This window comes from Rhamphochromis longiceps, linkage group LG10 (genome assembly GCF_057381845.1).
Source record: "Rhamphochromis longiceps isolate RC_006_pf linkage group LG10, R_longiceps_female_GT1.1, whole genome shotgun sequence".
In the NCBI taxonomy this organism is placed as follows: Eukaryota; Metazoa; Chordata; class Actinopteri; order Cichliformes; family Cichlidae; genus Rhamphochromis; species Rhamphochromis longiceps.
In genome coordinates, this window is record NC_140566.1 from 5285360 (window position 1) to 5310486 (window position 25127).

Genomic DNA, 25127 nt, shown 5'->3' on the forward strand with positions numbered 1-25127 from the left:
ATTATTATTTGAACATGAAACACTGCTCTGATTTCGATATTGTTTCAGATATTTGGACACTGAAAAATCTCTAGATATTTGTCCTAGTTTCAAATGCTGCTTTCCAAAAGGTCAGTGGCATTGTCCCTTTGCATACACGTCAAGTATAGAGTACAGTGTCAGTTGTTGTTTGGTCTCCTTCAGCATTTTAGTCCACACCTGTGTCACTAATTTTATGTCATCACATGTTTATACTGTTTGTAAGCAGGCTACACTTCATGTCAATTCTCAGGGATGCAAAATTACCATCAGGTGTACCCTACACTGTGTTGTTTTGCAGTGGTAGCTTGCTATGGCCATCTGCTGGCCTCATGGGGGAATGACATGTTTAGTCTGAGCATGCCTAACTGCTTTCACTTTCCCTTCCATTGCAAAATACACTGACCTGATGAACAAAAAGTGCACTGAGAGGGTTTCTCCAGTTCATCCTGAAGGAAAGTTGTCCAGGGATGCCCAGGTTGCAGTGGTTGCACTGTTGCCTTGCTGAAAGAAGGCCCTTGGTTTGAACCCATGTATGTTCTCCGGATTAGTTGTGTCTGGGTGCTTCAGCTTCCACCTACAGCTGGTTTAGGTTAACTAGTGATTCTGTTTATCTGTTCATGTTATTGCTGTGACAGACTCTCACCCTGTTTATTCATTGAAAACATACTTGAGATTTATGCATGAGCTCATTGCCTTGTCATTCTTTGTCTTTACATACACTTTATACCTGCAAACCTCTTCAAATATGAATCACCAGTAGCAGCACCAGTATTTTCTTCTAATAGCATATGTGTGGTGTACGCAAGGTACTGACCTAAAGCTCAACACACACACACATCAGCAAAACCTCCATTCTCACTGTGTGGCAAATGACAGTGAGTGTCCACTTTATTGTTTTTCAAACATGTAAACATACAAGACAGTGACTTTGAAACAATCACATACAGGACATGGTGTCAACCAATAAAATAGAAAATATCATATTCATCTTTATATACTGTATACCCAAACAAATGAACACTGCAAGGTTGCTAAAGCCAGAATTTTCTTTATATATATATAAATGAATATTACATTTCATTTACATCAGTTCACAATGGAATTACCTGTTGTTTCTTTTCTACACAGTCCTTTCCTGGCACATTGCACATACCCTCAGAAATCCTGTTCAGAAAGGATTATTGGTCAAGGATCAGTTACCCTCTTCAGCTTATAGTCTTATAGCTGTGCCTGGTTTAAACCTGCAAGTGAGCACACTTCACAAACACAGGCACCATTTAGTTTTGCAAAAAGCAGAATGTGGGAGGTGCTAATAACTTCTCAGTATGATCTGAAGAGTGTCTAATTATCCACAAGGATATGGCTGCAGACAGAGATGCTCCAGGTACTGCGCAGTGTCTTACACTCCTGTTAAAATGGTGTATGATGCATCTGCTGCTTAGTTCAGTCAGTAGGGGCGGTTCAGTTAAAGAACGATATCAGGGAATTTCTATATTTTACTACTACTTTTCCAATGGTGTCTTTAATTTCTAAACATTACAATCAAGAAAAATATTTATGAGGCAAAGAGACAACACATTAATCAGTGGTTCAGTCTTTGTTCTACTGTCAATAATACTTGGTAGCAAACATGCCTGGTGAGAAGACCTCTAATGGAAATCAGTCAAATTTACATGTTGTAAGATTTTTGATTTTTTAAAAGCCAATTTTTTGGATTCATCAGTCAAAAAATATTTAGTGCTATTAGAGCATATTGTTTGGAAAGGTAAGGGTGCATTGATGGATTATCTTGCTAATATTTACTCTTCGTTTCTGACCTGAAATTTTAACCGAAGCATCCCGACCTGCAGCCCTCTTACATGTGCAAAATTAAGGCATAACTCCACCAATAATCACTCTGAGACACTTTCGTGTCCACACTGTGACAGTCAAATAAAAGGCAGTTTCAGAATAAATACACACTATGGTCCTTTTGCTGCCATTTTTGCTACATCCTACTGAGGTAGACAGATGCATACTGCAATAGTCACCTTGCCAACCAAACATTCCCTGATGAGGCAATATGTATCTACACTGGAAAAGCAGCAGATCCTTAAATAGTGCACCTCAGCCTAAAAAACACAGTACACACACTTCTTGTATTGTTTTTCCCTGTAACAGGTTAGGCATACGTGTCTGTACATTATGTTTCCTGTATTGTATACTGTTCCTTTTAGACTTGATAAAAAAAATTTCAACTTGAGGCAACTGAAGCACAAACGAACAAGTAAATCAGACTCATCTGCAGAAAATCACCTGCACATATTTTAGTGATACACAATAATTTTGACTTCTACTTTCAAACACATTAAACTTTTTCAGGTATGATCATTTGTGGCATTTATTTGTCAAACAAAATAAATAAATGTAGACCGTTGTATTCGTGACATGTGCAAGCTGTCGCTGTCAACCAAACTGCTCTAAATAATCAGCCTCACAGAGATGCCAGTAAGAGTGGAAATGTTTCATTTGGGCATCGTGGGCGCACAGTTCTGGCTGAGAGAACAGAAGTGCCACACTTTTTGTTTGTGAGGGGCAGCCAATCAGGAGAAAGTAAGACGAAGGTATGAGGAATAAAGGTGTTTGTTTCTGACAGTGGATGAGCTGCACCAAGGACCAGTATAAGATCAAGGCCCTTTTTGAAGAGCTGCCCTGGTCCTACAGTCAGAGCAGAACAGGTCCCCTTTAAAAAAAAAACAACATTTTATCTCCCTGGTCACCTTTCACAATTTTTAGACAATTCACTAGATCATAGTTTGAAAATCCGCCGATAATCATAAAACTTCCACATCCATGCTTTATTACAGACACCTTTCCTGCTGCCGTATTGGCTGTATAAGTTAGTTATAACAGTACAAATCTGAAACAGTGAGGAGTGGTTAAAACGTTTCTTTGTTGTTGTATTTTAAGGAATAGCCAACAGCAGTTTCCAGGCACTCCACCAGGGAGCCTGCAGAGAGGAAGTCCAGCTCCACCTCAATAAATTTGATGTAAATGGCACAACGCTCAGGTGAGTCTTCACCTGCCTCGTCCGTCTGACTCGTTCCAGCGTTGTGACAGTTCTCCTGCAGGAACCGCGTCACGGCGGAGGGCTCACCATGGACATAGTGTTTGCCAGAGCCCTGAAAGTGCTGAAAGAGACACTGCTGTATGGTCCTGTCCTCAGCTATGCCCAGGTAGCAGTAAGTGACTTTAGCCCCAGTCCTGTCACCACGCTCTACTCCTTCTCCATGAAGCTGGCTTTGAGCCCCATTCTCTAACCCACTCTGAGGTAAGCTGTGGTCTTCACTGTCACCCGGGGAAGAGGTCTGAGCAGTGCCATGAGAAGGCGACGCTGCCTCGTAGCCAATAGCGTATAGTCCATACGCCTTGGGAATGTCCCCAGGAAGGAGGTAGTGGGATGTGCCTCTGCTGCAGCTCGTCACCTTTGACTGGGACACACGGACCCAGTCCACCTCCATGTGCAGCTCAAGGCAACGCGCCTCGCTGATGGTAATGTCCAAAAACTTGTAGTAGACATTCTTCCAGTTCATCTTCTGAACTTTGGTCATGATGATGCGGCCTTCAGGCTTCTCTGGGTTGAAGTACTCACGCAGCCGTTTACCAAGCGGCACCTGTGAGCTGATTTCAGCATAGTGGTAACGCACGTGCTCACGCCAGCGCGTGTTGTACCCCACAGCAAAGATGGCCAGCTTGTTGGAGAGGTGTAGCCGGGAAAACTCAGTCCACGTCTGAAAGTGCTCCCACTTCAGCTGCACAGACTCAAGAATATGGATCACTGTCTGCATTGTGTCCCTTTTTCTGTGTGTAATATCAAAAAGCAGTGATGTCAGCTTTTGAGAGGTTATGCAGATTTTATAAACACCAACATAATCTGAGTTGCATTTACAAGGATGGATAAGTCTTGATTCTCGTTGACTTACTGTGTTTGTTCTGACAGCTCCGCTTGGATCTGTAGGACTCTGTGTTTAGGCAACTGGATTTCGTCTGGTAGGAAAAAGCACAAATCTGAGTTCAAAACCACCTGCTGTGTCGTATATTTTTTGGATGTCATCCGCTAGCTAACACCAAACTCACCGGTCTCCATGTCTCCCTCCTGGAATGCCGAGTCCAGCACCTGGTTGCACCAGTCCTCCTGTGAGAAGTCTTCCAGGGTGCTACCATCAGACTCCATCTCCTGATACAGCCCACTGCTGTTGATGAGCACAGGGGCACAGCTCTGGGAGTCCCAGCCTCCCTGACCGAACACCTTCTCCAGCTGCTCGATAGTGTAGCTGCTCTTCCTTTTACCGATGCCGTGCTCCTTCACACGGCTGTAGCAGCGCCGCAGCGTCTGTTTGTAAAAGGAGGATGAACACATCTTTCACAATTAAGAACATTTTTACAATTTTTACGCTTCTTTACATTGTTACCAAAAGCTGACATAGTCAGTAGGTAAGTTTTTTGTATCTGTGTAGCAATTATTTCTCCTAAATGCATTCTTAAAACACCACCTGTTGCTTTAAGGGTAATGAATAATCTAGTTTGGTTAAATGCACAGAACAATAAGTACACGTTTATTTAAGAAATCACACTTTTTACTGCTCTTTAAGTTAATTCACAACACTGTGATGACAAATGCTGTGGTGCTGGTTACACCTATGCCTGGCCCTGAAAGGTGCAGCTCATACCTAGCTGCCTCCTTCACCACCTGCCTCTCCTACCCTCAGCAAGATGCCTAATCCAGCCACAACACGGTCAGCCCTCATCGGTCTCCAAGGCAGAGACAGATCTTATCATATGCCGAAACAACAACAAAAACAAAACAATGCAAAACAGCACTTTTGATGATGAAACATCAACATTTTGAACTGAAATGAAACCAAAAAGAAAAAATCCAGCACCACCATTTAAATGGAGATTACATCGAAATTTGAACGACACTGCCTGCATCCACTTTATCAGGTTTTTATCGCATACCAATGTGATGTATGTGTTTACGTCAACAAATCAAAATCACTGTGTATGTAAACGGACAAAAAGGTTAGCGCTTTAAATGTATCTGTGAAAAACAAAAAACCCTGCGATTATGATTGCACTGTAGCAGTCGAAAACCCAATACAATTTCATTATTTAAAAATCCAATATGCCGGTATACCACCATATATATATATTATATATATATATACACCATATATTTTCTTCTTTCATACACACAAAACATAAACTGACTTTGTTATACGGAATCATTTGTTTACTCATTTACACTCTGCCCTGTTCCAAACAGCTGGCTGTCTTCCAAATAGGTGTTTACAAACAGGGAAGTTCTACAGTGCCATCTGGTGGACAAACTATACAACACCAACGCTCAGATTTGAAGGACGTGTCTCTGTCTCTTTTCTTTTTAAATTGACTTTTTTCTTTTTGCCTTTTTAAAAACTGCAAATATTAGCAAACAGCTAACATTTGCTGTTTCAAGAAATAATAATAATTATAAAAACATTTGCTGTTAACATCTACCTGCCGATAAATCCATTGGGTTCTACTAGAGTGTTCCCACAGGCCATGTTAACATGGACAAAAACCTCTCCAGAAAACTAGAGTTCCCTGCAGCTTTCCAAAAATAGAAATTTACTTTTGTTTGAATGAGTCTGACTGAATGTAAGTACCCTAGAACAACCAATCTGAGAACAGCATTAATTTCCATACGCACGATTCACAGTAAAGTGGGTACCCAGAGACTCTAGAAAGTGAATGATATATTTTGGCGACTTCAAGTCTCCATGGGTGAAATAACTGCATGTGATGCAAAGTTGGTGGGACCCGTGTTCAACTTTCAGGCGAGCGACTGAAGAGACAACCAGTGAGAGTGAAGAATACCGTTGATTGACATATGACCTGCTAGTAAATACATTAGAGGGTCACTTAGGCAACTGGAGCCTGGAATGGCCACAAGTGAACCGCTGTTTTATTAAACTGAGCATGGCAGGAGCTGACTTCCTGTCTAGTTATGCAAAGTTTTGCTTATCACACATGTTGGCCAAGGTGCTTAACAAGAATAAGCCCATCTGTGATGATGAGGAGGGCTTGTTTACTTCCTAATGGTAGCCACACAAAGCATAGATGGAAGCTGATCTCAGAGCAGTTTAAAGCAGAGCCAGCGGCAGCTTGTCCAGTATGTTAATCTCAGTAATGACACAACAATAACATTTAATAATGGTGCAGCAGATGGTGCAAATAAAATTTGATTGAATAAACTAATGACATGAATCAATATAAATTGCAATATTAATAACTGGAAAATATTATTATCACTTTACAGTTTGTTAACAGTAATATAACACTTGACTGAGTTTCTATTTAACATATATGAGTGATGATCATTATAAAGTGTTAAGGACCTTTCTAATGACTTGTGTGCAACATTCATCTGTGTGTCTGTTACAGGAAGTCAGATGAATAAATCAAAGGGAACTGACTTCACTCTAATAAAGGATATCATTTCTGATAATTGAAGTGGTTATAAACAGAAGATGCACAATAACAGGCATGACAGCCGCAATTAGCCTCCTGTACATGTGAGGGAGGCGGGATGAGTGCAGCCATGTCCACAGAGCGCAGAAACAACACGTTAAAATATGATTGAACTTGTTTATCTGCGTGTGAGCCACACTGTAGATTAACAGGTAGCAGCTCCACCTCAGTGTCACAGCTACAGGTCCAGGTGCTGGTGATGGAGGGTTAGTATGTGATGTTAAAGCTATTGTTGCATCCTCTGAAGCTCATTTACCTTCATCCTCTCCCTGCACTGGGACGGGGTCCTCTCGTATCCCAGCTCCGACAAGGCTCTGGACACCCGTTCGTACATGGCAGGACCGGGGGCCTTACCAGAGAACACGGTGCCGGCGACCTCCAGCTGCTGCATCCTCGCCTCCGTCAGCCTCTCGTTACCCCACACCGCGATGAGGGCGTTTGTCTCGGAGGGCGTCCACGACATCCCTCGGCAAGCCGTGAAGCTGTTGGAGGAGGATGAGGCCGTGTTCCGGCCCGCAGCCCCCGAGCTCACGTTCAAAGGCGAGAAGCGGTTTGGCGTCGAGGGATTAGAGTGATATTGATTACTGTCACTCAAATCCTCCGATTCAGGGGATGGCACCTCGGTTTTCGGTACCTTTAACGGCGTCGATATCTCTGGAGAATGCTCTGTGTTACTGGACGCCGCCATGTTGCCTCTGTTGCTAAGGGGAGGGAAAGTGACGTCCGGCTTGGAAAAAAGCACGGCGTGGATCCTGGAGGGATTATGTAGTCTAAACCAGTTTCTCATTGCACTCAGTTATTGCATTTGTGTTGCTATCTCACTGATGAAGAACTACAATTAATAAAAAAATGATATCCAACAGGATTTACAAGCAAAATATCCACATTTGATGGAAAGATGAAAAAAAATGATGGATTGCATTTATATAGCGCTTTACAATACCACTATTCATTCACTCTCACATTCACACACTGGTGGAGGCAAGCTACAGTTGTAGCCACAGCTGCCCTCGGGCAGACTGACAGAAGTGAGGCTGCCATATCGCGCCATCGGCCCCTCTGGCCAACGCCAGTAGGATAAAGTGTCTTGCCCAAGGACACAACAGCCAGGACAGAGGGGGATCGAACCGGCAACTTTCTAATTACAGATGAGGTTCCCAACCCCCTGAACCACCGTCGCATAACAGTAAGAATAATAATCGTCAAATATGAGACCAGTTCAGTTCAATTCAATTCGATTTTTACAGCGCCAAATCACAACAACAGTCGCCTCAAGGCACTTTATATTGTAAGGTTGACCCTATGATAATACATACAGAGGAAAAACCCAACAATCATATGACCCCCTATGAGCAAACACTTTGGGAACAGTGGGAAGGAAAAACTCCCTTTTAACAGGAAGAAACCTCCGGCAGAACCAGGCTCGGGGAGCGCGGCCATCTGCCGGACCGGTTGGGAGGACAGAAGGAAGACAGCTCTCTTCCACATGCTGTGGAAGAGAGCCAGAGATTAATAACAAGCAGGGGCGGTCCTGGCCTGTTTGGTGCCCTGGGCGAGCACTCCCTCTCTCCCCTCCACCAACACACACACACACACACACACACACACACACACACACACACACACACACACACACACACACACACACACACACACACACACACACACATTAAAGATTGTACATTATACTGTACACCATACTGAATTTAACCAGATAAATATTTTAGATAGTGTGTGTGTGTGTGTGTGTGTGTGTGTGTGTGTGTGTGTGTGAGAGAGAGAGAGAGAGAGAGAGAGAGAGAGTAGAGCATGCAAATGGTTAACAAACAGCCATCATACATTGAGAATAGCAGACAAATCAACATTACACATCTTCCAATTAATGGCTAATTAATATTATGCTGTCTACAGTCTGTTACAGTTTTCCCAATCCCTACTAATGAATGTTATCTTTTTTCAGGATACAAAATACCTGCCGTTATCCAAAGACACATCTGCTTACCTGTATCTTTTGCTTGTTTCTCCTCTTCTTTTCTCTTTTTTTCTAAACTGAGGATCTGATGGCTTTGACCTTTCCTTGTCCATCTTCCATCAGTATTTTTGCACTCCAGTATCAACACCCAACCCCACAACATAAATTAATAGACTAATAGACCTTCACCTTGTATAGGGTTTTTTCTTCTTCTGGGATTTCACACAGAAACATAATTAATACATAACGTGTTTGGATTGACAATATTATGAATGTGCAGTGTATGGAAGCAGCACCAGCAGTCTACACCTAGACCAATGAATGCTGAAGTGTGCATGGTGGTTCACGGCGTGAAGTGTGAAAGAACCTGCTAGTCATCAATTATTTTAACTTGTATTATTTAAGAAGGAAATGGCCCTCAAATAGAGACCACGATGTCACGGTGATATCACGGTTTTAGTTCTTTGGTGTTAGTGGTTTGGGTTTGTTATGCTGCCAGACAAGAATGCATTTGGTCCATATGGACTGCTGGTATCATCTAAAGCTAGCAAGCATGGTTAACAACTTGCATCCATGCCCTCCCACTGAACTTTTTGGGGGATTTCCTTCGTCTTTGGAAGTAATAGAGGCCACCCAAACACCTGAAATATCAATGGAAAGCCCAGGATGTCCTCTATTTAGTACATCAGGACTCATAAGTTAAAAGATAAAGACCAAAAACAAATCTCCATTTCAGAGGACATAAATGAATAGGCTGTTTTTCAGGAGGATATTACCTACAGCTGCAAATGCACATATCAGATAAACTAAAAAAACATTCAGTTAAAACAAATGCACGCACTTGTATGGTCGGTACTAAACAGTCAGCAATAATACTTACAAAAATGATAAAAGATAACAATTCTGTTAAAAATGATCTAGACATCAAAAACAGCTCAAACACAGCTGATAGATCCAGTCCCCTGGCTGTTAGACTAGCTGTGTCAAACATAAGGCCACAGGAAGCAGAAGTGGCCTAGCAAACACTCTAATTTAGCCTTACTGAATGGCTTTGGGAGTAAAGGAGAGCATAAATATAAGATTTTTAACTGTGACTTAATTGACCTGCACAAGGCTTCATTCATACTACACTAAAGTAGTAAAGTAAGTGATAGACAATTAAATAACAGAAAAGATTTTTCACAGTTTTTTTGTTTTGTTTTTTTAAATAATGGGACTGTAGTAGAAAAAATTGGACTTTTTCTGTGAAACAAACAATTTTCTGTTTCGTAATTACAAGACAGTCTGGGCAAAGAGCTACCAGAAGTAAATTTTAAACATTTTCTTCTTACAATTTAAGCCCGTAGAGCCAGTCTGACACATTTATTTCATCATGCAGAAAAAAAATGCATGCATTGTTAAAATTACACTTTTTTTCTTATACTAATTAATCATAGGGATTAAATGTGCAGTTTCACTGGTCTGACTCATGGAAGGCCAAAATCAGCTGTACGTGGCCCGTGATGAAATATATTTAGAGGAGTCGCAGCTTCCTTAGTGACTTCATCAATTCTGGAGATGCTGATTGGTGTTGGGATTAAATAATTTGCAGTGCCTCAATAATGCTATGCCACCACCATTTTGAGATCCGCGACAATGTGTCATGCAGGAGGCATCTCCCTTCTAGAAGTAATAAAGTGTTAAATTTTCTACTGAGCAGTGTTTTGTCTTCCATCGGATGCCTCTGAGGAATCAAAAGAACTCGGTGAAGTGTTGATATTTACAATTGGGGGCTTGTCCAGGATTCCGATAGGAGGCTAAGGAAGACAGATTGGGTGCGATCTGGGAGCTCAACCAGCAAAGCGAACAGAGAACCGGGTCATTTTGAAATAAAGCACCACCTGTTAAACCAAAATGTGCACTTTTGAGCTTATCTAAATTGGCTGTTCACCAAGTTGATTGAATTCTCAGTGTCAATTTGCTGCAGTAGACAAAGAGGCGATGTGTGATCATCATCCGTCCCAGTGCGTTAGAGCGACTAAATTGGGGTGTAATAAGCCCAGTAAACAAATAGGCTGTTGCTGAAAGTAAGAGAGTAAGAGTAACAAGCCTTCTAGGACTTTGTGTTGGCTGTAGTGTTTAACAAAAAAACTCTGACACATGTCATCAGTGTCTGCTTTTAAATCTTTATTAAAGACTCATTCATATTATACGCTTTTTTTTATTCTTTAAAAAATAAATTTTTTGATATTCTTTGGTTAACAACATTCAGTTCTTTTAGATTTTTATGTTAATTTTAAGTTGTTCATCACTATAATAATCACATTGTATCTTATTTTGACATTCCACATGTCTTTATTAGCCTTTTTTAACTGATTTGCTGGTTTTGATAAGTACTATACAATAAACCTTATCAGTTTTAAAATTACATTAATATTTTAAGTATCTTGTGAACATGAAGTTAATAAGGTGCAGAGTCCAATTTGATCCAATGCAAAACTATATTTCCCATTCAGGAAGTGTTTGTCCCAGCATAAACTGACAATAAAACACATCACAGAGACTTTTGCTCATTTTCAGTTCAGTTTGTAAATATAGTCACCAAGGTTTGGAAAAGAGTTTAATACAGCAGACTAAAATGGTCTCAGTAGCAAAAAGTGAAAACACAATAGTGATTTTTTTAAAACTGAAATTTAAACTTTAGTTTAGCTGTTATGGTCTGTTTCTTCACATCTCCAAAGCAGGTCACATTTTTACAATATCCTTTGACTGTATTCACACAGACTTTGACACTAAACATTTTTCCTGGGAAGTGTGTCCTGTGCAAACTGTCTTTCGAGATCTGTACACATGGTTTGAATAATTTGGAGAAATGAAATCTCCTACAAGACTCATGTGCATGCACATCTATTTTCTGAAGGCTTGAAAGCATTTTAGATCTTGGTATGGCAACAGCACACCCTGTGTTAGAGGTTTAGATTCCAACAGTCACTCTTTGAGATAAGGTTTTACAGTGGGGCAAAAAAGTATTTAGTCAGCCACCGATTGTGCAAGTTCCCCCACTTAAAATGATGACAGAGGTCAGTAATTTGCACCAGAGGTACACTTCAACTGTGAGAGACAGAATGTGAAAAAAAAATCCATGAATCCACATGGTAGGATTTGTAAAGAATTTATTCGTAAATCAGGGTGGAAAATAAGTATTTGGTCAATAACAAAAATACAACTCAATACTTTGTAACATAACCTTTGTTGGCAATAACAGAGGTCAAACGTTTACTATAGGTCTTTACCAGGTTTGCACACACAGTAGCTGGTATTTTGGCCCATTCCTCCATGCAGATCTTCTCGAGAGCAGTGATGTTTTGGGGCTGTCGCCGAGCAACACGGACTTTCAACTCCCGCCACAGATTTTCTATGGGGTTGAGGTCTGGAGACTGGCTAGGCCACTCCAGGACTTTCAAATGCTTCTTACGGAGCCACTCCTTTGTTGCCCGGGCGGTGTGTTTTGGATCATTGTCATGTTGGAAGACCCAGCCTCATTTCATCTTCAAAGTTCTCACTGATGGAAGGAGGTTTTGGCTCAAAATCTCACGATACATGGCCCCATTCATTCTGTCCTTAACACGGATCAGTCGTCCTGTCCCCTTGGCAGAAAAACAGCCCCATAGCATGATGTTTCCACCCCCATGCTTCACAGTAGGTATGGTGTTCTTGGGATGCAACTCAGTATTCTTCTTCCTCCAAACACGACGAGTTGAGTTTATACCAAAAAGTTCTACTTTGGTTTCATCTGACCACATGACATTCTCCCAATCCTCTGCTGTATCATCCATGTGCTCTCTGGCAAACTTCAGACGGGCCTGGACATGCACTGGCTTCAGCAGCGGAACACGTCTGGCACTGCGGGATTTGATTCCCTGCCGTTGTAGTGTGTTACTGATGGTGACCTTTGTTACTTTGGTCCCAGCTCTCTGCAGGTCATTCACCAGGTCCCCCCGTGTGGTTCTGGGATCTTTGCTCACTGTTCTCATGATCATTTTGACCCCACGGGATGAGATCTTGCGTGGAGCCCCAGATCGAGGGAGATTATCAGTGGTCTTGTATGTCTTCCATTTTCTGATGATTGCTCCCACAGTTGATTTTTTCACACCAAGCTGCTTGCCTATTGTAGATTCACTCTTCCCAGTCTGGTGCAGGTCTACAATACTTTTCCTGGTGTCCTTCGAAAGCTCTTTGGTCTTGGCCATGGCGGAGTTTGGAGTCTGACTGTTTGAGGCTGTGGACAGGTGTCTTTTATACAGATGATGAGTTCAAACAGGTGCCATTCATACAGGTAACGAGTGGGGGACAGAAAAGCTTCTTACAGAAGACGTTACAGGTCTGTGAGAGCCAGAGATTTTCCTTGTTTGAGGTGACCAAATACTTATTTTCCACCCTAATTTACGAATAAATTCTTTACAAATCCTACCATGTGGATTCATGGATTTTTCTTTCACATTCTGTCTCTCACAGTTGAAGTGTACCTCTGGTGCAAATTACTGACCTCTGTCATCATTTTAAGTGGGGGAACTTGCACAATCGGTGGCTGACTAAGTACTTTTTTGCCCCACTGTATATTGGCACCCGAAGTTGGAACCCTCAGATATAATTTTATGGATTTGTTGATTTGCTTAGTTTGTCTCAATGACAATCTCCTTTATATTTTATGTCACTGATGAAAATGATTAAAAAAATGGTACAAATTTTATCTACACGTTCTTTCTCAGTGGATCAAGTGTTACCTAAAGTGGTTTTCCTTTATGCCAAAAAATCTCACCAGTTAGTTTCAGTAATTAATGACAGATATGTTACACAGACAGTCTATGTATCCACTGTAACAATGTTATACTTCATTATGGGCAAATGAATGTCAAAGGTAAAACTGAAGTCATTTTTAGATCTTATGCAGTATCTACTTCAAGATTTTATATTCTATATTTGTGAAAAACATCACAGCACCAAATAAACAGAGTAACAAACATAGGGACAGAGTGCCTTTTCTGCTGATCCTCACTACTGCACCCAGAGGGCAACGTGTAACATGACACAGCAGTTAGAGGGCAGTGAACAAGAATTTTTATTGGATTTTGAGTATATAATTGGTTATTTCATGGCCCCATTGATTGATTGTGGCATTATTTACTTCATCTTCTCTGTGACAGTGTTTGATTGGCTTTCTTCAGGGACTGCAGGTCATTCAGTCCAGCTCTGCCATCTGTCCAGTGCTTGGCTGTGAGTGTGTGTGTGTGTGTGTGTGTGTGTGTGTGTGTGTGTGTGTGTGTGTGTGTGTGTGTGTGTGTGTGTGTGTGTGTGTGTGTTCAACATAGTCCTAACCTGGCCAAAGAGATAGGTCAGGACCCTGTTTAATTTTCTTTGAATGAGGTCTGTGGACTGCTGTCTATTAAAGGTCAGAGACAGGAAACAATCGACAGTCTAACTTTCAGTGTGAAAAAGTAGCTTCTAATAACACAACATGTCATGTTTCCTGTCAGGATAAGACGATGTGTGAAGTATCCTGGAACAATGACAATAGGTTTAGTATTTTTACTGGTTAGACTTTCTGGGAATGTAGCTCATGTTTGAACTGAAATGAAATAATATGAATTTAATATAAAAAATATATACACAATTATTATGAAGCTATTTGATCACTCAAAGCACTTTAAACAACTTGCCTCATTCACCCATTTGTATTCCATGTTTTCTATCTAAGTGCTTTCTATCTAACATTCACACAGATGAATGCATCAGAGAGGACCTTGGGGTTTAGTATTTGTAGATGAGGTGCTCTACCTCCGGAGCTACAGAAAGTCCTACCCTATCCCTGTTGTAGATTAACACAGATCCCTACACAGTCTACTTGGGTGCTGTCAGCTGTGGTAGACTCTGTTGCTTACAGTATGTTCTTACGCTGCCACAATCAGAGCCTTTGTGCTGTCCTTTTCTTAACCGGGTAGGATTACTTGATGTTAGTCACTTCTGTCGATTGTACACATCCCATTCAGGGCCTTGGTCGTTCTAACTGTTCCTCATCACCAAATGCTAAAAACAATGAAAAATGTCTACTACACCATGCGTACTTCTTATACTGTATGTTTTGACCCTTGAAGGCTTTTTTCATGCTTTTACTGATCCTGGTGAACTGTTGCTCCCTTTCCTTTTCTGGCTGGACTGTCAGTCAATCAGCATTCGACCTATTCACAGTTGAGCTATGTTGGATTTTCAGAAGACTGCATAGAAGCATGTTTGTTCTGTGCAGACATCTGTAGGCTCTCTGTAGGCAAACAAAATGGACACAAGTGCAGCATCATAAAACAAGCATAAAGCCCTGTGAGTGGTCAGTAAAATTGTCTAAATGGGAATAAATTTAAATTTCTAAAGAGTAGTAGTAGAAGTATTGGCGATGTAGTATTAAAGAGAGCACAAACATTAGTATATTTCACCTCAATATGACTCACTCATCAAGACTGTTGAAAATAGTTGGAAAATGCTGAAAATAGTCCCCAGGATATGCTAGCATTATGTAATAAACAAAAGAAAAAAAAGTAACGTTGTGTGAGCTGCTCTTTAGAGGACATCTGTGAACTGCAGCTGCAGAATAAGTGAATAAGTGCACTTTTGAAAACTGGTTTTCCTTTTGCAACAAATTAATTCAGTTCAAATGTTCAGTGACACACTCTATTGGTGTGTCATTGCTAACTATTTCTCTTAGCTGAGATCTCAGTGAGAAAGCAATAATAAGAAAAGTGTGTATGCCATTGCCAGGCTGTGAAGCAGGAAGGTCAAGCCCTTTGGGGCCTCATTTGTGTTTTAATATTCCTGAAAGCACATCTGAACAAAATAGCAAGGATCTGTGTTAATCTACCATCAGGAGAGAGCCATTATATTCTGGGGACATGTACAGACATAACTTAAAGTTAATGAGATGGGACTTTATTTTAGGGGGGCGATCGTGGCTCAAGAGTTGGGAGGTTGCCTTGTAATCGGAAGGTTACTGGTTCGAGCCCCGGCTTGGACAGTCTCGGTCGTTGTGTCCTTGGGCAAGACACTTCACCCGTTGCCTACTGGTGGTGGTCAGAGGGCCCGGTGGCGCCAGTGTCAGGCAGCCTCGCCTCTGTCAGTGCGCCCCAGGGTGGCTGTGGTTACAATGTAGCTTGCCATCACCAGTGTGTGAATGTGTGTGTGAATGGGTGGATGACTGGATATGTAAAGCGCTTTGGGGTCCTTAGGGACTAGTAAAGCGCTATATAAATACAGGCCATTTACCATTTTACCATTTTATTTACACATTTCAGGACATTGACTTCACCTTTCAGTATCACCTCCTTTGTGGATGCCTAATGAATTTAAAGTCAAAATTATTTCAAACTGTAATTGATTGTTAATTCACTGGACATGATAGCAATAAAGGAGAACATTATAAGGAAATTATGTTTTTTCGTGCTATTTATTTTTAGAGTTGAACGAGATGTTTTTGTTTTCTGTCACTGCACATTTAAAACTAAACATTTTCTTGTCAATTCAGACGCATTGACCTGGCAGTTGGCTGTAAAAAAAAAGTGTCATCCATCTGTAATTGTTCTAAACCTGGCAATTATAAAAGGAGGTAAAAAAAAATGAACTTTTATATTACTGAAGGTTGCAAGACTGATTCCCCCTTCAGTCAGGTGATGGATTTATTTTTGTCTCCATGCTCATCTTTGATTAGGCCACATCTGTTACCCATGAGCCTCAGTATTAATGAAAGTGCCAGGAATGGCCTCCAGTGTTTTGATTTAAGCGTATCTGAGTGCAGCCCTACTTACCGCTCCAAACTCATCATTTTACATGTGCTAGGTGACGTAATGATTATGAAGTTAAAGTGTGACCTGTCAGCTTAAATTTGATGGCGTTTTTACCAATCACACTATCAAATTTGCACGTGCCTGCACATCTTCTTCAGTTTACTTTCATGCCTTTGACTGACACATTCAAATATTTCAGAAAGCACTCAAGCTCAAAATTCTTAATATGGGCTGATTGTGAGACTACAACTGGCCGATGTAGCCCTCTTAGCCTTCTGCAAAAATGTAATATTCATGTATTAGGAATGGCTAAACACCTACGCTCATTATATTCCATTTTCAGGTGCTCTCATCAACCTTTTTGCATTTCAATGAGGCTCTGAAAGGATTAGGTTCAAGCTGCACTTGGCAATAATCTGAAACAACATAAAACACTGAGTACGAATACTGCAATAATAATAATACATAATAACATTTCATGTTTATTAATTAGGTGGCTTGGACTGTCTCTTTTACTGCTTTAAAACTGTGATTCAATTATGAGTGTTTGGCTTAAATACAAAATGCCGCTGTAATTGTTTCACATAACTTAATCAATTGATGGTAAAGGGGAAACATTGGGCAGTTTGATTAATGATTAAAACTAAACTAGTACCCAGTCACCAGTAAGCTCTTGCAGCACATTATGGTCTTCTATCATCACATTAGAAATTCACCCAACTTCAAAATGGTGCTAAAACAGATTTTTGTTCAGTAAAATAACAAAAATGTTCCATCCCTCTTTTTCCTAAAAAGCTCTAAGAGGAAGTCTCAGAGAAGCGTTTTCACCATCTTCATCCATTTCAGTGTCATCATCATCTCAGAGCTCCGATTGGATCCTTACCTGATAGGTGTGAAATGACCAGTGCACAGACTGCCTCAGTGACACTGATTGCAGTAGACTCACAGTCTGAAAGACACCAGTGAAAAGAAGTGCAGAAACAGAGGAAATCATGCCTCTGCCATCTGCTTTTCAGCTGACAGCAAAATCACTCTGAGAATCCATAAAAGAGAGAAATCTTTCTGAAATGAAATTTCAAGCCAAATGAAATTTACTTCATTGGTATACACTTTATAATGATTAATTATTCGAATAAACAAAAGTTTTATTTGGTAAAATCCTCCACTGTGATGTAGAACTGAGAGAGCAGAATAACAAAAAACTGGAATAATAGGAGCAGATAAAAATAAATCATATGGACGACTGATATATTGCATGTCATTAAATGTTTTATAGACATATAGTATTGCTACAGTGGTGTGCTGTAAGAGCGAATTCATTATTAGAATTATTGAAAAAAAGATATAGAAATTACTTACACAAATACTTTAAGAACACACACACACACACACACACACACACACACACACACACACACACACACACACACACACACACACACACACACACACACACACACACACACACACACAGTGAGATTCTGATCTGTTTAAGATGCATTTTTTTCTTTATTTTATTCCAACTCCACTAAAATGTTTGTCCAATCACTGACTTGAGCCGGGCTCTGGCATTTTCTAGATTACAATTATGTTGGATTCTCCCACATGTCCTCTAACAAAAGAACCCTCATGAGCCCCCCGCTGAGTCTCCTGATGCTGAAACTCAAAAGCCTCTCTCATCCAAGCCTCCCCATCAGCATTTAGCTCTTTACTTTCCTCCAGCTGGGTCCAGCTTTGCCCCAACCTTCCCAGTGGATTCCCCTATCCTGAGCTAACCTCCCCCGAGCGACAAGGGGGCCCAGGTGCCCTCACTGAATGAGACGTTGAGCTAATTTGGCTCGATGCACCCAAACACACACAGATCAGGGGCAGGGAGGGACTCTGGACATTAAACAATGTCTCATTAAGTTTGTTTGGATGTGACAGGAGACATAATGAAGGGTGGTGTAATGACCAGAAACATCTGATCTCCACCCGGTCCAAACAAAACATCTAGGTAGGGGCTGGGGTCAGGGCCAAAGTCATGTCATGCTTCCCTGCATCTAAAGGAAGTGTGTCCAGGTGAGGGAATCCAAGTTGAAGCACTTCAGAGGGTAAACGCTTGTTTTCTGGATGCTTCAAAGCTGCTACTGCAGCTATCGTTTTAGCTAAGTCTTTCCAGGTTTCAGTTTAAGGTTTGCACTTTCTTGTTTAACAGCAAACACGTGATTTATGCTCCTTGAGTTAGTGTTAATGGAAAAGCACCAAAAAGTATCTGCATCACCTCTTTGAAAATCAGCCTGTTCAGTCTTGTTAGTGAAGCAAATTTCCACGATGGACCTAAAAAAATATGTTCCAACCAGTGCAGCTGAAAGTTTTATGCAATCCAAAATGGTCGGCAGCTGCGTACCATTACCCAATTAACTCAAAATAGCACAGACAGCTTTTTGAATTAGGGACATTTTTCAGTTCATTAACATCTCATGAATGGCAAATCAAGATGCAAATAATTGGTTTGTGTCTATATAGTTTGCAATGTCACCACAGAGGATATCTATAAATCACAATGCAGAAGTGACGCTTTTGTTTGACTTGTGAGGTTATTCCAGTGGTACACAGCTGAATTTTATTATAGAACAGACCAGTGGAATATTTTATGTCCAGTTAACAATGCAATTCTATAACGAGCCTTGGTTATGCATCTTTTTAAATGAGACCCCTAATGTATCTCTACAATCGGCAATATGAGAAGTTTGTGTGGGTATTTTCTCCCAAATATCAGGCATCAGTGGAAAGTCAAAGGAAAAAAGTTGAAATGAATGAACAAAGGACTGCTAATGGTCACTGCTGTCTTTTGATCCACAGCCTAATCAGTGACAGTTGTTTGGTTAGAAGTGGGGTTCATAAAAAGGCTGTGGAGATAGACCGTTGAGGTTTGAATGTATCCTTTCATGGTGAAGAGAAGCGCTTCGGTGTGGAGCGCAGGTGTGGAACAGCTGAACCACCAGAGCCTCTTGACCCAGAGCCTGTCCACTGCTCAATACACCATTAACCTCTGCAGCTGACCTGATCAGTGTGGCCACAACTCGTCGTCGGCATTGCGAGAAATGATAACTGGTGATATAGGAGGATGTAGGAGAAAGTGTATCTGTATTTACTGCATCACTGCACTTCATTTCATTATTGTGTTTTGTAATTTTAGACTGCCTTCTTAATAATCTGCAAAAAACAAAGCAAAGCTGAGAAGCAGAAATCATTTTAATTGCATTATGTGAGACTGCTAGTAACAACTGACCATGTTTGTAGATGGCATGTCAGCAGATTTATAAATGTACTTAATTATGGAACTTAAAACATCAAAACTAAGTTGTAAAATTTAAATGACAGCAGTACCAGTGCATTTTTGTATCCATATTTGACAAGTTAGAAATGAAAGATCTGTCACAAAAATTGCATGAGCTTGTGTGCCATGGCACAAGGACACCTTAGGAATAAATAAGTAACACCAGCAACTTTAGTTGACACCCTCAGAATGAAAACAGGCTGCCACTTCTGCAGTCAGGTCCATAAATATTTGGACAGAGGTAACATTTTCCTAGTTTGGGTCTGTACATTACCACAATAGATTTTAAATTAAACAACTCTAGCAAGGACTAGAACCAGCAATTCAGTGTTTTATGTGAGAGCACTGTAAGCTTCATTTTGCTTTAAAATACTTTATACTTGCTTTAGTTGGCACTGACAGCTGATTATTCTGCTCTTATTTTTTTAAACCGGCCTGGTTTTGTGAGCTATGTATGTTTTTATTTATGTATTTAAGTGTATCATAACCCACTGTGATGGTTTTGTTCTTTTATTGTTTAATTCTAATTGGGTTTTACAGATAAAGGGATGTTTGTATTCATAGTTTATAATATGTTTGCTCTGGGAGTGAAGTGCTCATTTTCATAATATAACAACGTAATACACAGTAGTGATATAGTAATGATGTTTCCCAAGCAGTGCCGTAGCTCCGCAAACGCACATAACGCACACTGCGTAGGGCACCAAATGGCCGGTAGGGCACCAAAAAAATCAGGGTCGTAAAAAAAAAAAGTAAACCATATTAATACTATAAATATCATATGCATTAATATGGTTAAACAATACAAAAGCAACATAAAACAATTTTCCCGAGAAAAGGGGTGAATCTGCTTTGTGCCCTGTCTCCAGTCTCCTCCTGGTGCCCCCCCACTCCCAGTGGTCTGTTCTATAATTGGTAAACACCTGTTTGAACATGGCCTCGAAACGGCAACAGGAGTCGGGAGCGGAGAAAAGAAAGAAGAAGAGGAAGCGTGATGAAACTCAGGCGTCGCTTGCCGGTAAGGCAATGTTTAAATAATAATAATAAAAAAAGTTCATTATTGTAGCCCTTGCTTGCACGCTCATGTCCGTCAACTCTGTGATAGCTCCTGTTAGCAGTGTTCATACTGTGTTAACAAATGTTGCAAATGATTGATGTTGGGTAGTTTGTTTACGTTGTGGATATGAATATAGAATGGACTACTAAAAGCAACTCATCATGGTCACTCAATTGACGGTTTTCAGATAACGTTAGCAATCGTGACTCACGATTGCTAACGTTATCGTGATTCGTGAGACTAGCATTTCCCTCCTCAGGTTGCTAGCTGGCTAACGTCATGCATGCTACTGATTAACCTTAACTTTGGGATAGGTCAGTGATGCAGTCAAGTATTATTATCAGATTAGACAAGATTACTTTGTATGTTGCTGCATTTCAGGATATCTATAAAGACGCATATCTTATTTATGCCATTGACGTCTGAACACATAAATAGTTCTCGTCTTTCTTTAGGTTCATAGATCAAGGGCGACATCTGTTGGTGAAACTGTAATATGAAACCTATATCTTCCAGTAATATAGATTTCCTACTTGCGCATTTATATCAAATTATGTACAGCATGTTTATATTGCCATTTGCCATTATGAAAATCTATACATGTAAAATATAGTTAGTAATTTTTAAATGTACCAGTGACTTACTTAATTTATTAGTCTTATAATGCAATCTTTCGTAGGCCTACTGTAGATTCAAAATTGTATTTCTGTAAAATCCCTGAATATTTTCTCTTGTATGCAGGGTCAATGCTTAAATATGTTCAAGGAGGATCTCAAGGACAGGATGAACCATCCAGTAGTAGTGCCATCCCTGGACATCAACCACCAGCCATTGTAGACCCTGCAACAATCCCTAGCCAAGAAGAACAAGAACCATCAACCACCAGTTCAGGTACAGTTCCATACACAAGTACCACTGAGAGTCCTGTCACTGAGAGACTATCAGAAAGTGACACTGTGGAGACATGTGTGCCCCCTTCAACCGATCCTGCTCTTTGGCCAGCTCACATTGTAGATGCTGATCGTGTTGAAATTGTGCGGAGAGGTCCTTTTAATGTCAGCTCTGATTTTAATTTTCCAAAGGGGCCTGATGGAAGAGCATTTCACACTAGCCTTAAGTTCAAAATTCTTCCCAATGGAGAAAAGGTTCACCGGAGCTGGTTAGTGTACTCACCGCAGAACAATGCTGTGTTCTGCTTTGCATGTAAGCTTTTCAGTGTGAAGGATATAAAGCTGAGTACAGAGGGCTTCAGTGACTGGTCGAACATCAACATCCGTTTGAGGGGTCATGAGTGTAGCCAAGACCACATACAGTGCATGCTTAAGTGGAGAGAACTGGACACACGGCTAAAGAAAAGCATGGCAATAGATCAACAGGAGTTGACCTTACTAGAGGCAGAAAGGAAAAAGTGGCGAGAGATTCTCAAACGATTACTCTCAATAACTCTCTCACTGGCTTCCAGAAATTTGTCTTTTAGGGGCTCTTCTGACTGTCTTTATGAGCCGGACAATGGCAACTTCTTGAAGGAAGTAGAGCTTATGGCAACATATGACCTTGTAATGGCAAATCACTTGGCCAACATAAAAGATGAAGGTTCCCACACACATTACCTCAGCCCTGAGACACAGAACGAACTAATTCAGATTATCTCTTCAGAAACATTCCGCGCCATTGTGAAGCAAATCCAGTTGGCAAAATACTTCTCCATCATTCTTGACTGTACTCCAGATGTGAGTCACACTGAACAAATGTCAGTCATAGTACGCATTGTTTGTTTCCAAGCACAACCAGATATTAAAGAATACTTTCTTGGCTATATAAATGTGGAGCAAACAACTGGCCTTAACCTGTCCAATGTTGTCCTTGACAAGTTGAAGGAGCTTGGCATTCCATTTGAAAACTGTCGAGGACAGGCCTATGACAATGGGGCCAACATGAAGGGGAAGAAGCAAGGTGTTCAGGCCAGACTGCTACAATTAAACCCGAGAGCATTGTTTGTGCCTTGTGGAGCTCACACGATGAATCTGGTCATAGCTGATGCTGCCAAGTCCTCTCCAGATGCAACTGGCTACTTTGGGTATTTGCAGAAGTTGTTCAATTTCTTTTCCAGTGCCACCCAGCGATGGGCCATTTTAACAAAACATGTGAAATTGACACTTAAATCTTGGAGTGACGTTAGATGGGAAAGCAGGCTTCAAAGTGTAACTGCTGTCCGGAGTCAGACAAAAGAAGTGAGGGATGCTCTCCTGGAGGCCAGAGAAGCTGTAAGTGATGCAGTCGCAAAGGTGGAGGCTCAAGTGCTTGCTGAGGAAGTAGCCTCATTTCGATTTTTGATTTGCTCCATCGTGTGGTGTGAACTTCTTACAATCACAAACCAGGTGAACAAGTTACTACAGTCCAGCTCCATGCAGCTCGATGTTGCTGTCAGGCTCATTGACACTGCCAAAAGTAACCTCTCTAAATACAGACAGTCTGGGTTTGATGAGGCTGTGTCAGCTGCCAAAGAACTCTGTGAGGCCCTGAACATAGAACCACAGTTGAAGGAGAAAAGGCTCAGGAGCACAAAAAGGCAGTTTGCATATGAAGCTGTTGATGAGCCCCTCCATGATGCCCTTAAAAAGCTTGAGGTCACATTTTTCAATTGTGTTGTGGACTCTGCTTTAATCTCCCTACAGGAGAGGTTTGAGACCATGAATCAAGTGAAGGAGAAATATGGAGTGCTGCTTGATTTCAGCAAAGTGAATGGGATGTCCAAGGAGGATTTAAAAAAACACTGCACTGAAGTACAGAAGACACTGACAGATAAGGGAGTAGCTGACATTGATGGACCTGAGATGATGCAGGAAATCATCAACCTTCCTCAGCTGCCACCACAGACGTCTGCTTTGGAAATGCTGTCATTTTTACATGACAATCAGCTTCAAGAGGTATATCCCAATCTGTGGATTGCTCTGCGTATTGCACTGACCCTGCCTGTCACAGTTGCCTCTGCTGAGCGAAGCTTTTCAAAGCTCAAACTCATTAAAACGTACCTGCGTTCATCAATGGGGCAGGAACGTTTAAGTGGTCTGGCTGTTATCAGCATCAATGGTGACGTGGCTCAGAAGCTATCATATGATGACCTTATAGCTGATTTTGCAACCAGAAAATGCAGGCGTGTGCCTCTCTAGGCCCTAGAGAGGCACACCACGCCTGCATTTTCTGGTTGTCAGAGTATGCCCTAGAGTCTAGGGCATACTCTGACAACGAATTGTAAAAATGTTTAACATAGTTACTTAAGGAATGTGGCTTTTGTGTTCAAATTCTTATTTTTCTTATTTAAGTTTCTTATTTAAATTCTATTGTGAAACTATTTGTAAATATATTAATAATAATACTATTATATTATATATATTATTTTTTTATAAAAAAAATTACACATTATTGCCAGGCTCTTTGTTCTTGTTCCAATGTTCAATTTTTGTTTCAGTATTTATTTGTAACAGTATTTTTAACCTCCTTTAACCTTATTTATTTGTTTAACTGTCATGTTTGTTGTTATTTAATTAAACAAATTCCACTGAGAAATTCAAAAGTATTAATGTTTTTTTTTTTTTTTTTTCAGTGGCGGGGGGGGCACCATAAAGCATTTGTGCTTAGGGCACCCAAATGGCTAGCAACGGCCCTGTTCCCAAGCACATACACGGATATCTGAACACACTACATTTATATCATAAAGTATCTGTATCATCATACAATGTTTTCCTTCCTTTTTGTGATACCCTACAAAATGTAAGACATTTACTCAAACTACATTTTAACTTACCTTCTAGTTTTTATTGCAGTATTTTTGGCACTATATGATGGTTTTATTTTCATTTGATAGAATGCCAGTAAAATAGCATTATTTTTATTTACTTATTTATTTCAAATTCTCGGTCCCTGGTAGGGTTGCCAACTCCCTGAAAAATGAATAAGGGACACCTCATGGCCAGGGCTGGGCGACCCGATTGTCTTCACCCTTCCCAGTGTGGGGAATTTTTTAGCACTTGTTTTTGTGTGTGAAATTATTTTTTTAACCATTTGACAAAGTGCATCACTTTTCAGCACAATACTTTTGTTTCTAAATACGGAACGATTCCGTTTTTCAAGGGACGGTTGGCAACCCTAGTCCCTGGCAGTGTGCTCTCTACAGAACACAAATTTGTGCACATTATTCTTTTGTTTTGGACCTTGGACCTTCACATTTTGTAGCAGCATTTGACTATGAAACACTACGGTCTCATAAACATACTTGCATGAAAATACAACAGGTGCTTTGAGGACTGTGGTTAGTAATGATGGCTGGATGTAGGTGTTTATAGCCCACTCTTAATATTGGCTAGTTTGTCTGGAGCTGCACACAAACATGGTGAGAAT

General features: G+C 40.7%; 1 protein-coding gene across 1 annotated transcript; it reads right to left on the reverse strand.

The window, feature by feature from the left end:
• Positions 1-874: 874 nt before the first annotated feature.
• Positions 875-7267, reverse strand: msantd2 (Myb/SANT DNA binding domain containing 2). Its single transcript, XM_085419963.1, has 4 exons — positions 6830-7267; positions 4138-4393; positions 3984-4047; positions 875-3861 (listed from the first exon to the last, which is right to left on the reverse strand). Exons 1-4 carry the CDS (start codon positions 7259-7261, stop codon positions 2940-2942), a joined length of 1674 nt encoding a protein of 557 aa, XP_085276089.1. The 5' UTR covers positions 7262-7267; the 3' UTR covers positions 875-2939.
• Between the last annotated feature and the right edge of the window lie 17860 nt (positions 7268-25127).

Bases quoted from the DNA above. Each gene is read 5' to 3' on its own strand.
- msantd2 (XM_085419963.1), bottom strand. From the start codon at position 7,261: ATGGCGGCGTCCAGTAACACAGAGCATTCTCCAGAGATATCGACGCCG. The intron at 4,394-6,829 runs GTAAATGAGCTT...TTTTACAAACAG, and splicing joins AGTGCAGGGAGAGGATGAAG to ACGCTGCGGCGCTGCTACAG. The intron at 3,862-3,983 runs GTAAGTCAACGA...TATTACACACAG, and splicing joins GAGCTGTCAGAACAAACACA to AAAAAGGGACACAATGCAGA.